This window comes from Mastigoproctus giganteus, chromosome 4, assembly GCF_048544385.1.
Source record: "Mastigoproctus giganteus isolate SK-2022 chromosome 4, ASM4854438v1, whole genome shotgun sequence".
Lineage (NCBI taxonomy): Eukaryota > Metazoa > Arthropoda > Arachnida > Uropygi > Thelyphonidae > Mastigoproctus > Mastigoproctus giganteus.
Window position 1 is genome coordinate 176,769,684 of NC_143578.1, and position 13,211 is coordinate 176,782,894.

The 13,211-nt window shown below is 35.0% G+C and overlaps 1 protein-coding gene across 1 annotated transcript in view; it reads left to right on the forward strand.

Annotated features, from left to right (window-relative positions):
* The window catches only part of LOC150087216 (R3H domain-containing protein 4-like), a 92,341-nt gene that overhangs the window by 71,675 nt on the left and 7,455 nt on the right, over nucleotides 1-13,211 (forward strand). The window contains exon 5 of the mRNA XM_090371890.1: nucleotides 6,664-6,749. Within this exon, the coding sequence (XP_090228016.1) occupies nucleotides 6,664-6,749 (86 nt within the window). The remainder of the gene's footprint in view (nucleotides 1-6,663; nucleotides 6,750-13,211) is intronic.

Below are 13,211 nucleotides of genomic sequence, written 5' to 3' on the forward strand. Positions count from 1 at the left end.
ACATACCAAGAGGTAGACTCTTCCGTGTTTGATAATGAGGTTAATCAATACAACAAATTACTTACCTCATATCATAAAAAGGATTATATTTCGAATGGCACAGCTGAAGCAACTAAAAGCCAACTAAAGCAACAAATGTACCTATTCTCTTTGAACAAGTAAAACTACACAAACCCGGACACCCTATTCGGCCTATAGTATCATACAAAAATTCTGCTTTTTCCGCCTTGGTGACACATTTATATTGGATTATAAAACCTTTTCGGCAAGTATTAAAATATAGTATAAAGAATTATGATACCTTATATACAAATTTAAAAGACTGTAAAATTGGGGGAGGAGTTAAATTATTTTCCCTTGACGTAGTTTCATTATACACTAATGTTAATGTAATATATGCGCTGGATGTAATTTGGGATTTATTAAATAATAACACTATTAGTATTAACAGTACGAAGTTGCCCAAAAAAAGAGATATTTGAGCTAATTGGTTGAGGCTAATTATATTTATTTTAAAGTAAGATTTATAGACAGATTTTTGGTTTGCCTATGGGTTTAAACTTGAGTGGCCTAATATCAGAGTTGTATTTAGATAGATTGGAAAATATACATTTAACACAGTTTTTACCAAAAATAATATTTTATGGAAGATACCTCTACGACATCCTCATTATAATGGATAATGACACTACAAATGAAGTTTTGCAAACTTTTAATAATGTACACATTAGGTTAAAATTTACTCTGGAGATAGAACAAGAAGAAACAAAGTCCATAAATTTTATAAACTTCTCACTTAAGAGGGAGGGCAAAAATATTAATTTCAGTATTTATCGTAAGCCCATGAATACGGGGATGTTCTTACACTATAGTAGCTATCACTTATACTCATATAAAAGGTCAATCATGCTAAACCAGTTCTTAAATGCATTCAAATATTCTTCCACACAACATGCCCTACAGATAGAAATAGAAGAACTGACGAATAGGTTCCTAAATAGAGGATACCCAATTACCTCTATCAATAACAAACATACTGACAGGATTAGTAAAAAATATTTTATTTCAATGCCATATGTTGAACCCTGGTATAGACAAATTATCAACCATTTAGAGGTACAGAAATGCAAATAGTAGCAAAACCAGTCCATAAATTATATGCCACACTTAAAAATCACATGGTACTATCTACTTCCGGACAAACACATGACCTCATCTACCACATTTCTTGTAAGGATTGGATTCGTCTTACATTGGATCTAACAGATGTATTTTAAACTCGGGGGTTAGGCAACATGAAGCATCAGTTCGTGCATCATGTGCAAATGCATCAGAGCTAGCATTCCATGCAATAAATGAAAACCACACATTCTTGTTTAATGAAGCCAAAATTTTAAGTATTCAACATAATTATACTAAGTTATTGATTGCCGAGACTTTAGAAATGAAAATACAAAAAAAAAACTTAACGTTTGTCGTCCATTTCTCATATCTGATTCGTGGACTTTCGAACACATGCTTACCAAAGACTAATCTCCTATTTATAAGATTCCCACGTACACCTGTTTTGGTAGTTTCATTCCACCCTGTGAACATGACAATAGTCAAAGTTTTAGTCCACTTAAGGGAGGAATCCCTTAATTTCTTTGTTTTATCACATTTTAATAGTATTTTATTCGTATTCCAGTGAGGAATTTTTAATTGCATGGTTTTATCGTACTTTTATTTTAATAGTATTTTATTTGTATTCCAATTTCTCATTTATGACAATTTCCTCCTTCACTAGAAGTTGCATGGGGGGTTTAATATTTCTGGGTCAGGGTGGGGTTCCCTGCTGTGATCCTGGGGTGTTGGACTGTCTGTGTCAATAGTGAGGAATACATTAAGAGTTTTAAATTATTTTAATTATGTAATTTTGTTTTAAGTATCATTTCGTAATTTATTCGTATAAGGAGATTTTGGAATGAAGAAATCTTATGGGCTGAATAAAAAGGCAACTCCTTGTTTATTTCCAAAATTTTAATGATCCCATGCTTCCAAAGGAAATGTGGTATAATGCATTCAATTTATAGTATAGTGCATAAATAGGAAATAAGGAACAACTTGGTCACAATCATAGGACACAAAATCTAACAAATGCTGTAGGTGAATCATCATATGCAAGGGTACAAAAAAAGCTTCTCTTCTCCATTATAGTATTCTTCAAAACCAACAACTCAGAAATCTATTTTCCATAGAAAACTAGTGTAATAAAGCTGGGTTACATTTTGGGTCGGTGGCTATCTCCCTCCTCACACCATCACCTGATGTACTACTTGAGCAGTTTTTGCCATTTTAAATGATTTAATTTCTGAAAAGAATGTCACATGCTGTTATCTACAAAAATTATAACTGAATATATTGCAAACTTACAAAATATAACTGGTTCTACTCTCCCCTCAGAGAAAAATGATTAGTTTTCTCATATGCAAGTAACATTTGTTTTATTTTTTATTGCATCTGAGGTTAGATAGGGAGAAAACATCTTCTACAGTAATTAGTTTCAGATAACTACTGTTCTGTATAAAAATTTACTCACCTAGTGAGGGAATATACCACAAAAGAGAATACAGCAGCTTGTTGGTTTATACTCCTGAAACAATTACAGTAGCTGGCTCTGCCCGGTGAGGTATAGAGTTTGATTCTTTGAGTCTACTGCAGAATTTGTGATTTTGCCATAAACTGCTTTTTTATTATTATTATTATTTTATATGTCCCACTTGATAGACATGATCACACTTGTTACATTAAACCCTCTGTAATCTGGTTACAGTTAATCTATGTCAAAAAAAGAAAAATTCTGTTCACAGTTGTACTTTGAGAGACACGTGGGATTTAGGAAGGCAGATGAGTAACTCTTGCTGCATGCTGATTGACTGTGCAGAGAGGGACGGAACATACACTGCCCTACTCTTAATATCCAGACACCTGCCTTTAGACAAAAAAAAAGAGCTTTTATTGTGTCATTTAATATTTTTTACTTTTATGATGGCCTTCAGTCTTCGTGGCATACTCTCAACCAGCTTTTTATAAATGTCAGGTGATATGTTCCTTCACTCAGCCCTTAACGCAGCCACCACCACTTCTGCCTTGTTCTGTGGGCGATATCTCAACGTGCACATACCTGATAATCCAATACATCCCAAAGCTGCTTGATAGGGTTCAGATTAGGACTCTGGGCTGGCCAATCCAACTTTTCCATACCCATATCCTCAAACCACTCTGTTACGATCTGAGCAGTATGGCATGGCACGTCTTGATGGTACCGGTATGAGTCTTCCCAGAAATAATGTGGGAAGTGCATAATTGTCCGGGATGTCCTGGTATTGCACAGAATTCATGCTTTTGTCAATAATGACTAATGGGCCCAAGCCAAACCATGAAAATCAGCCCCATATCATGACACTGCCTCCACAAAACTTCATTGTTGGGAGCATACAAGCAGGATAGAACTATTCCCCTGGCATTCACCACACCCAGGAACAGCCATCAGACTAGTAGAGTGCGAACCTCGACTCATCTGGCCATAGGACTGTTTTCCACTGCTCTACAGTCCAGGATTTGTGCTCCTTACACCATGTTAATTGCTGTCTAGCATTTGTTGAGGTGATCAATGGCTTGTGAACAGCTGCACGACCATTGTAACCCATATCATGGAGTGTCCGTCGTATTGTACTAGTGCTGACATAATTCCCAATACTCTCATGGAGGGTTTGTGTGATTTACGACAATGGCAAATTACGATTTGTCGCACAGTTCTTCACAGAATTCTCTTGTCCCGTTCTGTTAGTTTTCGGGGTTTACCAGGCCATTTTTTGGCAGATTCATTCCATTCCTCTTCCATTTGCATATGACGTCACTAACCATTGACCTAAGATCCCCAGAGTGACTGTGACATCTCGTACACAATGCTTGCTTATGTGGCAGCCTACTATCATTCCATGTTGGAAGTCTGTTAATTCTGCTGAACGGTCTTGTATGCCCACTTTTGCAATTGTCTGTTCGAAGCTCAGTGTGCATATTTATAGCAGGTTCTGTGAAGTGTTGCATGCATAGGACCTGTTTCCCCATCCACGGAGGGGTGTCCAGATATTAATGGTAGGGCAGTGTACATTACATTGTCTTGCATGTTGTTCAGTATCGTTGTTGACTTGGACGGATGTTATTGCTTATATCACTTCATTTGCATACCTTTTTATACGTATATACATAAGTTAACATATATAGATATTAAAAAACAAAAAGAATCTATAAAGACATTTCCTTTAAAATTCGACGCGGACAGTGATAAAAGCAGTGTATCAAATAGACATTAAAAAAGCCAAAAGAAGTGTTGCTGGAAGAAGCTGTATTAATTAAGTAGTATTCACACCAGCAATCAAGTGGCATTGGTGTGCAATGCCAGCGCCACCTGATAAATGTATAAAAAGACAATACATTTACCCATATATTGATGGATAAACGTATTGTCTTTTTATAGTTTTTAAATAGAGGCTCTGCAATGATTTTTTTTTTTTTTTTTTTTAATTTATTTTCATCAGCACTACATATATCATTAAATTTTCCATTTATTTGTGTTCTAAGATTTTTTTGTCTTTTAGGGCTATCTTTTGCTTTACTAATCTGGATTATTGCTTAATCTGGATGAACTCTCCCCCATTACTCCTGATTAGTAAGGGTTTACTGTATTTCCAGAATTTCAGTGTAATCAGTCATGGTATGTGAAGTTTGCACTGTATTAATTTGATCTTATTTTGACTTGGCAGTCCAGCATTAGAGTAAAATTGTCAAAAATCAGGCTATTTTTAAAATATTTTTAAAAAATTATGAAAAAAAGGTTTTTTTTTAATGTAATATCCTAAAATAATGTATTGCTTGATTCAGTGTAATAAACCAAGATTACAAATCCAGTAGAATTTATTCAGAAATTTGCATAAGCACAAATGAAACGAGTGAAGCTAAGCAAATAAGCTCTGAAAATTGGTAGAAGCTTTTCTTCCAGTCTTCAGAGCTATAAATGCAGAGCTATCATCTGTTATATACTGTGGGTGCAGTTGCTTAGAAACACAGATAAGATATGGCAGCCCCTACTTAAATATTTCTAGACATTTGTACATAAACAGATACATTGCTTGAAACAACCTAAAAAATTTATATATATATATGCACTCCAGTCCCACACATGAAAAAACATATGTATACATGCATACTTGAAAAAGGATTAAAATTATATTTGTGTTAAATTACTTTGACTTAGGCACCTCCGTAGCCACGTGGGCAGGAGCAACAGTGCGTAGCACATGCTTCTTGATTCGACCAGTGTTCGACCCCATGAGCCACCAAATACGGAGGATGCGGAAAGGTATATGACCACCGCATATCCCCGGAGCAATATGGCCTTAGTTGCTAATGCTCCTAAAAACCAAAGAACAACTACTTTGACTTTTTCAAATGTAATCAGTGGGTGATAGATCATGGAGTTTTAAGAAATTGGATTTAGTTACCTAAAATACCTGACTCTTATTAACTGGAATCAAGAATCAAAACCTTTAATTCATAACAATTTTTGATAATTAGTTCACTATATAAGAACTACAGTGTAAATGATTATAACAATATTGATGTTCCAGTCTAATAAAACTCTCCTTCCGTAGAAGGGAAAGTTAGAAAATGTATTTGGTTATGTAATATGTATATACAACGTGTATATACATATTTAATAGTCTACGTATAACCACTGCTTCTACAAATCTGTAGAAATGTAGAAACCTCTCTTGACAAATGGCAGTGTAGTATGATGAAGAGTAACAAAAGAAATTTTTTTTTTTTTTTTTTTATTTTATGAACACAGATTCATTCTTGCTGAGTTAAACTTCTCAAAAATTTTGTTAATTTATCAATACCACTGGGTTGACTGAGTGCTGACACTTATGCCAAATTCCCTTGGAACACTATATTGCATACCATGTTAACTAGTGATGCTATCGCATACAGTGAAGAATTACACATTACAGCAGGTGACTATGGGCTTTGATAAATAAATTTCAGTCAGCCATGGATTGGTTGGCTGAAATTTAACTTGTCTTCCCTGCCTTCCACACTTAAATGTTATATTTTTACTCCTGTGAGGTTCCTAAAAACTTTTATATAGGCTGGCATTAATTTAGGATGAATCACTTCAGCTCGTTCAGTATACTGCTGAAGAGGTATATTGCATACCACAGTAGTTGCAACATATACAAGACTTGTTAATTGATGTGAGGTAAGCACTCAGGCTAAACTGAGTGAGTTTCTAACTAAAGTAAAATTTCATAAAGACACATAATAAATGAAAGGTTTCCTTGGTGCTTATCTGACTAACAAAATTTCAAGTCATTTGTTGACCCATGTTCATAAGAACCCTTTTTATTTCATTCCCCTACAATACTCCTAAAGTTACCAAGGAGAACTTGTTTATCATTCCTTTTTATTATTATAATTCAAAACATATGTGGTACTGCATATTTTGTCCAGAATTATATTTACATTTTCCCTTGGATATAAAAACTATAATTGCATCTAACAGCAAACCAGAGACTTAATATCTAACAACGATTGCTGATAAGTTTAACTTGTACTTCACAGGCCATCCAGCATTTTCTGCTGAGAGCTGTTTTCTGAAGATTGATAATGACTTGAAATGCATGCTTAGAAAGAGACATGTGCCTTTGGTAAGTTTTCTTAATAGCATGAAATGAATTTGCTTTGAGGGGAGTGGGAGAGAATATATTATATACAATCAACCCACTTTACTTTGCCACTGAGAACACTGACAACTGTGGAGCTCACTTATCACATTAGTTTATGAAGAGCAATGGCATATATAACCACTCCACTTAATCATCCCTTCGTCTATAGTAGTAACTTGTTCCTAATGCTATAGTGCTACAATTTATAAAACAATCATACATGTTGTTAGAGTATCAAAGACTTTAAGTATTATTATAATGTCATTTATTCTTTGCATCCAGTTCCTTTGTAACATCCTCATAGTAGCTTCTCAGATTGGTCATGCTATTTCCTTGACTGCAATCCTATCATAATGATCTTGTATTACTTTAATGACTTGTAAAATTAAAACACTATTATACCATGTTGAAAACCACAACCAGTAATGCTGAAGAGTTGCCAACTGCCACATAAATATAATTAAAAAATACCGATTCCATTATTCCAGAGGCTACACTTAAATCTGTAGTTACTCAACACTTCACCCTTTGAGCCACCTTTGTGAATAGGGAAATACATTGGCACATCCAATCTGTAGGTACTTTTCCTGAGTCTGACGACAATTATGATGGCCAAAGGTTAAACTATCTCTTTTGCAGCTTCCTTTAATATAATCGGATAAATCCCATCATCCCCAGAACTTTGTTCCCTTTAGCTTCAGCAACTCCTCTTCCACTTTCTGTTATTATAAAATCACATAACTTCCAGTCCATATTAAACTTCTGCTATCCCTGTCTCTAAGAACATGTATGAACATATATGCAAAATATTTATTCACTTCATCAGAAATCTATACAGGCTCATCAGTGATTAAGCTTTATATCCAGTGAATCAGTGTGATTCATCCCTTTCCTTCTAGTTTTAACATACCCAAAGAATTCCTTTTTGCTTTTCTTTGAATTCTTAGCTAAAGACTAATGTGGAACATGTAAAACAGATATTGCAGGCTGTAAGTTATATTCTGTGTTAAGTGGGCAATACATGCTCAAGCAAATTGGATGAACTTGCTTGAATTGTGTAACCTTGAACAAGTTTGAATTTTCAATCTTCATGCAGTTTTTCATGAAGAACTTGGGTCAGACTTTTCATGCAATTTGATAGGCTTAATACATTTTGGTAGCAGCAGGAAACTTTACACCAGGTCTTCAACCTTCATTCTCTGCGTATACATTGAGCAGATTTTAGTAGTTGCATGTTGATTGTGTTTCCCACTGTTATAATTATTTTCACTACTCATTCCTCTGTGTAAAGGGTATGAGGTATAATCCTCATCCATTTGTGATCCGGATTCAGCAGATGCTACCCTCTCTGTCTGAGTGCTCTTTCGACATTCGTTTCTGCTGGATTCCAAGCCACATTGGGATCGTGGGAAATGAACTGGCAGATGCTGCGGCCAGGTCACCAGAACCCCACAGCACTTATTGCCTGTTAGTCCCTTATACAGACTACAGGCAGCTAATACAGGCTAAATTACTGTCCCAATGGCAACATTCTTGGCATGATCAAGTCACAAACAAGCTTTATCAGATAAAGCCTGTAATCCGACATTGGCAGTCTAGTCTGCGCAGGAGTCGCAGAGAGGAAGTTGTTCTAGCTCGCCTCCGCATAGGACACAGTCATCTTACGCATGCATTTCTGCTGAGGGCAGATGACTGTCCTATGTGTGAGAACTGTGACACCTATTTAAGTATACGTCACATTTTAACCGAGTGTCCACGTTTTAGACATGAACGTGACCTTTATTTTACCGATTTTAGTCATCTGGCTGAGCCTTATACACTCAGTCAGATTTTATCTGACAGTGACAATGTGTCTGCTGTTTTTAGCTTTTTAAAATCAGTAAGCCTTTTTACCCGTATTTAAAATTGAATTGTTATTGCTTTGCTGATATATTTTTTACTTTTATACCTTTAATATCTATGTTATGTCTCGACATGGTGGCCTAACTAATTAGGTCACTGAATATTTTAATTTTTTACACATGACCTGGATTTGGCGCATTATAGCCTTAGTTGCTAATGCGCCAATAAACCCCAAACCAAACCAAACCTCTGTGTAAAGGTTTAATATATCACCATGCTAAAGACATGGGTCTGATTTCTTGACATTTTCCTTATATGGAATGACAGCAGGGAATATTTCAGAGATTTCTACACCTGAAACACTAAAACATTAGCTTCACCCTCAACTTCAGGTTAACAACGCTCTTTCTTGGATATTCTTGTGAAAAAAGCAGAAAATGGAATCACCATGAGTATTTACTGCAATGTTTTAACTTCCATTCCAACCCTTCTCCCTCAGCATCAAGGTGGGCATAGTAAAGTAACCTGAGGGCCCTACAGAACTGCAATTTATGAACTCCTTTATGAACACAGGAGTTAAGACAAGGGCCAAACTAGCTCAGAAACCTAATAATGGTGAACAGAAAAAATTTTTTCCTCAAATTCATTTCTCACAGTGAATAAATTTCAGTGTCCAACTTCCACCTCCAAAAGAGGAGGTGAACATTGATCAGTCCTACTGCAGGCTTTGGAATTAGAATCAAGGAGCAGGGGAGTGACAGAAGGCAGAGGAACATTGGATTGGGGAGGGAGGAACATAGCATTCCACTCCATAAATGAAAACCACCAGTTTCACTTCAGAAGTCCACACATCCTAGCCATAGACCACAACTAAGGAAGAGAATTTAAGGAAAACTAGGCCATTCAGCATAGCCACAGGAGCAATGTCAATAGGAACAAGGAGGAACTGCTTCCACTTCTATTTCGGAAGTTGTTACTATAGCAGATTAAACCAGAAGGATGATTCTGACTTAGTCATTGGCATTTCTACTGATAAGGAAGGTCAAGGAGAGTTGAAAACAAAAGGTGAAGATTCTGCTCTTTTGTTCAGTGAGGAAGTACTTTATTGCTGCACGTGATTACTTGGTGCACAAGTTCCTATTGAAAAATTGTGTTCTTGTATGAGGTGCATTCAAGTTATAAGGTCTCTAATTTTATTTCTCATTTCAACCAAATTTTCACCCAAGATACAGAAATGAAGTCATTTTTCAACATAATCGCCTAGAACAAACAATTTTCTACCTTTCTTCCAAGCTGATTGTTGTTATTGTTATTTGGTTTTTAGGAGCATTAGCAACTAAGGCCATATTGCTCCTGGGATATGCAGTGGTCATTCCCTAACCTTTCTGCATCCTCCGTATTTGGTGGTCACTGGCTCGAACCCCTGTCTAATCAAGAAGCGTGTGCTGTGCATTGCTGCTCCTGCCCAACCTGGCTATGGAGGCACCTTCCAATCTGAGAAGGCTACTTTGAAGGGTTGTTTTGGGGTGTGTTTAGCTCATTGAATAGCCAAAGAGCAGCTGCTTGTTGGCTAGGAAAAGTTCTGCCTTAATGGTTGGAAGCAATCAAAAGTCGCTAGTAGGTGCAAGGTCATGTAAATACTGTGGAGTAACTTCATTTCCCCCTGTAAAAAAAAAAAAAAATTGAAACTTAGTAACACAATGGCTCAGAACAGTGGCATCCAACGTTTTCCTGTACAGGGGCCATATTCAAAATTAGATTTGTTTCATGGGCCGCACTGAGTGATTCGAGAAAAATTAAGTGTGTTACATTTTCCACATCTTGTTACACGTAAAAGGAAGTTTCTATTTTCATGTTAACATTTTTTATTTTCAGGCTATGTATAAAAAATGCAAATTCCCAACACTTTTATGTGCAATGCATCTGTCGGTGTTTTATTTTTTATATTTTATTAAAATTATAAAAATTACTTGTTTTTTAAAAAAATACCTTGCTTTTGCTTTTAAATGCTCACTTTAGAAAACTTACAACCCGAAAAGGATGACTGCTTTTCAATGTTAAGGTGAATAAATAAATATAATGATACACCTAAAATTGGAATTGTTTGAAAATTTTATTAAGTACAATACGCAATAACATTTACTGAACAAAATTTAACATTTAATGAGATGATTGAGGTTGGGTATTTTTAAATAATTGTTCAAAATTTGGTTGAAATTTTGTGATGCCAATTCTCAATATGGAATGAAGATGCTCATCTGTTATTTTATTTTTTTATTTATTAATATTCATTTGATTTCATGCTTGAAAAAATTTGCTGCAAACATGTTGATCCAAACAAAGCAGCCATTTTCATGGAATTTTTTTTATTTGCAGAAAATCTTCAGATGGGAGAGCCTTGTAGACTTCAAGTAGTTTATTTTTGCAGTCCATGTGCTTATTTTTGAACCATGTTTTGGCTTGAAGATCAGTAATTTCAAGTTACAAGATGGGATTGTAGTTTTTAGCCATAGAAGTAGATGGATTCTCAAACAAGCTTATGTCTTTTTTCATGGAATCTTATATCAACAAATTGACTTTTTCAAACTTGTCAAAAAGTAATTGTAATAATGAGAGGCAACGATTCTTTAGAAATATTCTCTTTTAGCTCAGTACAACATTCAAAGTGAACTAAATTGTGTTGCTCAATGTTTTATTTAAACAACTTAATCTGAAATGATTTGAGTTGCCATACAAATCAGAGACCAATTTTCCTTTCCCTTGTAATTTTAAATTAAGAGCATTTAAATGACAGAAATGTCTGTAAGAATTGCAAGATGAAACAGCCACTCCATATTTGATAATTGTTTTATTGGTTCCCTCTTTTCTGTCATAAAAATATCAATTTCATGACACAGTGTAAAGAAACGATATAAACTTTGCCACGACTAAGTCATCTCGCTAAGCTATGTAAAATTCCATCTTCCTATTCAGCTTCAATTTCTGAAAGTTGTTGAAACATGCAATGATTAAGGCTATTTCTGGCATCCCCCTCCCCCCATACTTCTCCTTCAACCCATGCACGGTACTAAGTACTATAGGTTTTGATACCTTTCGTGTTTGGGGTTTTCATAAAAAAAAAAAAAAAAAAAAAAAAAAAAAAAAAAATGTGATCTTATAAAATTTACAGCTGAAATAACCAGATTCATAATGTGTGGAGATCCAATACATTCCCAAGGAGAAAGCTGAAGTTGGAATTCTACCCATAAGCCCAATGTTTTTACCAATCAATTTTTTGCACCATCAGTTGTGACTCCAACCAGGTTTTTAATATTTAATCCTAACTTTTTAATATTTGGCAAAAATTTTCAAAAAGATTTTCAGATGTAGTTGTTCCATGCATACTCTGTAGATCAGCTAAATCTTCAACTGGTACAAAATTATCATTAATTCCACATGTGAAGTTGGGCTGTGTCATTTACATCCAGTGCCACACAAAAAAATATTTCATTTGTTTTATGGTTTCCAAAAGTTGTTTGAACAAATTCTTTCCAATATCTTCTACTCTTAGCATAATTGTCTTGACAAACAATTATGCAAAGTCTTATATTATTGTTAGTTTCTCCAGAAAAATTTTTTCCACAGCTTTTAACAAACAATGTTTAACAAATTCGAACGGTTTACTTTCAGAAGCGATCAAATGTGCAACTTGTGATAACTTGACAGCAGATAAATTTCCTGACTGATACGTGTACAGTGTGTTTTATTGTTTTCTTAATTCGTTTTGTAACTTTGAACACTTCTTTTTACAACACTCCTTTATATTAATCATAAGATCTATGCTTGGAATCATAGTGTAATTTTAAATTATAGTCTTCAGTCCACCTTTGATTAAAAACACTGCACTCCAAATCGACTTTCCTCTTTTGGAATATTTTTAAGGATGATTTTTTAATTCAATGCAAATTAATAATTCAATACAATGAAATAAAAATTGTATCAAAATAGTAGAATTTCACAATATGAAAAGATTGAGATGTACTTAACTGTATTTAGTATATATGACTGCACTGGACTATATGTACACATTTCATACAGTCTTGTTCAATGTATGCTTGTTACAACTCTGTAAAATGCTGTTCTAGTTCACTTTCCATGCAGGCCATATAAAATTTTTTCATGAGCCGTAAGTTGGACACCACTGGCATAGAACATTTTCCTGATGGAATCGTGCAGTTCAGTCCATGTAGACTTCCCAAAAGAATGGGAGTTTTTTTTTTTGGTTTTTTTTTTTGGGATCTCTTTGTATGCGAGTTTCCCGTCACTGTAGTGCCCTTGGGAACACAATGTGTAAAGATTATTCTATCAACATCCCAGAAAATAGCAACTATCATTTTCTCCACTCTTGCAACATTGAATTTTTTGACAGTGACTTAGCATGCTTCCATTGAGTGGACTGAGTCCCGGTTTCAGGACTAGACAGCAGAATCTGTTTCATCAAAATCATTAAATTCGAGGGTTAACAATGAAGAAACAGATGAATTGATAGGTTTTTTGCAGCATCAGTTCTGTCAGTTTCGATATGAGAACATGCCCAACAGTATTATGAAAGAAGGAGGAATT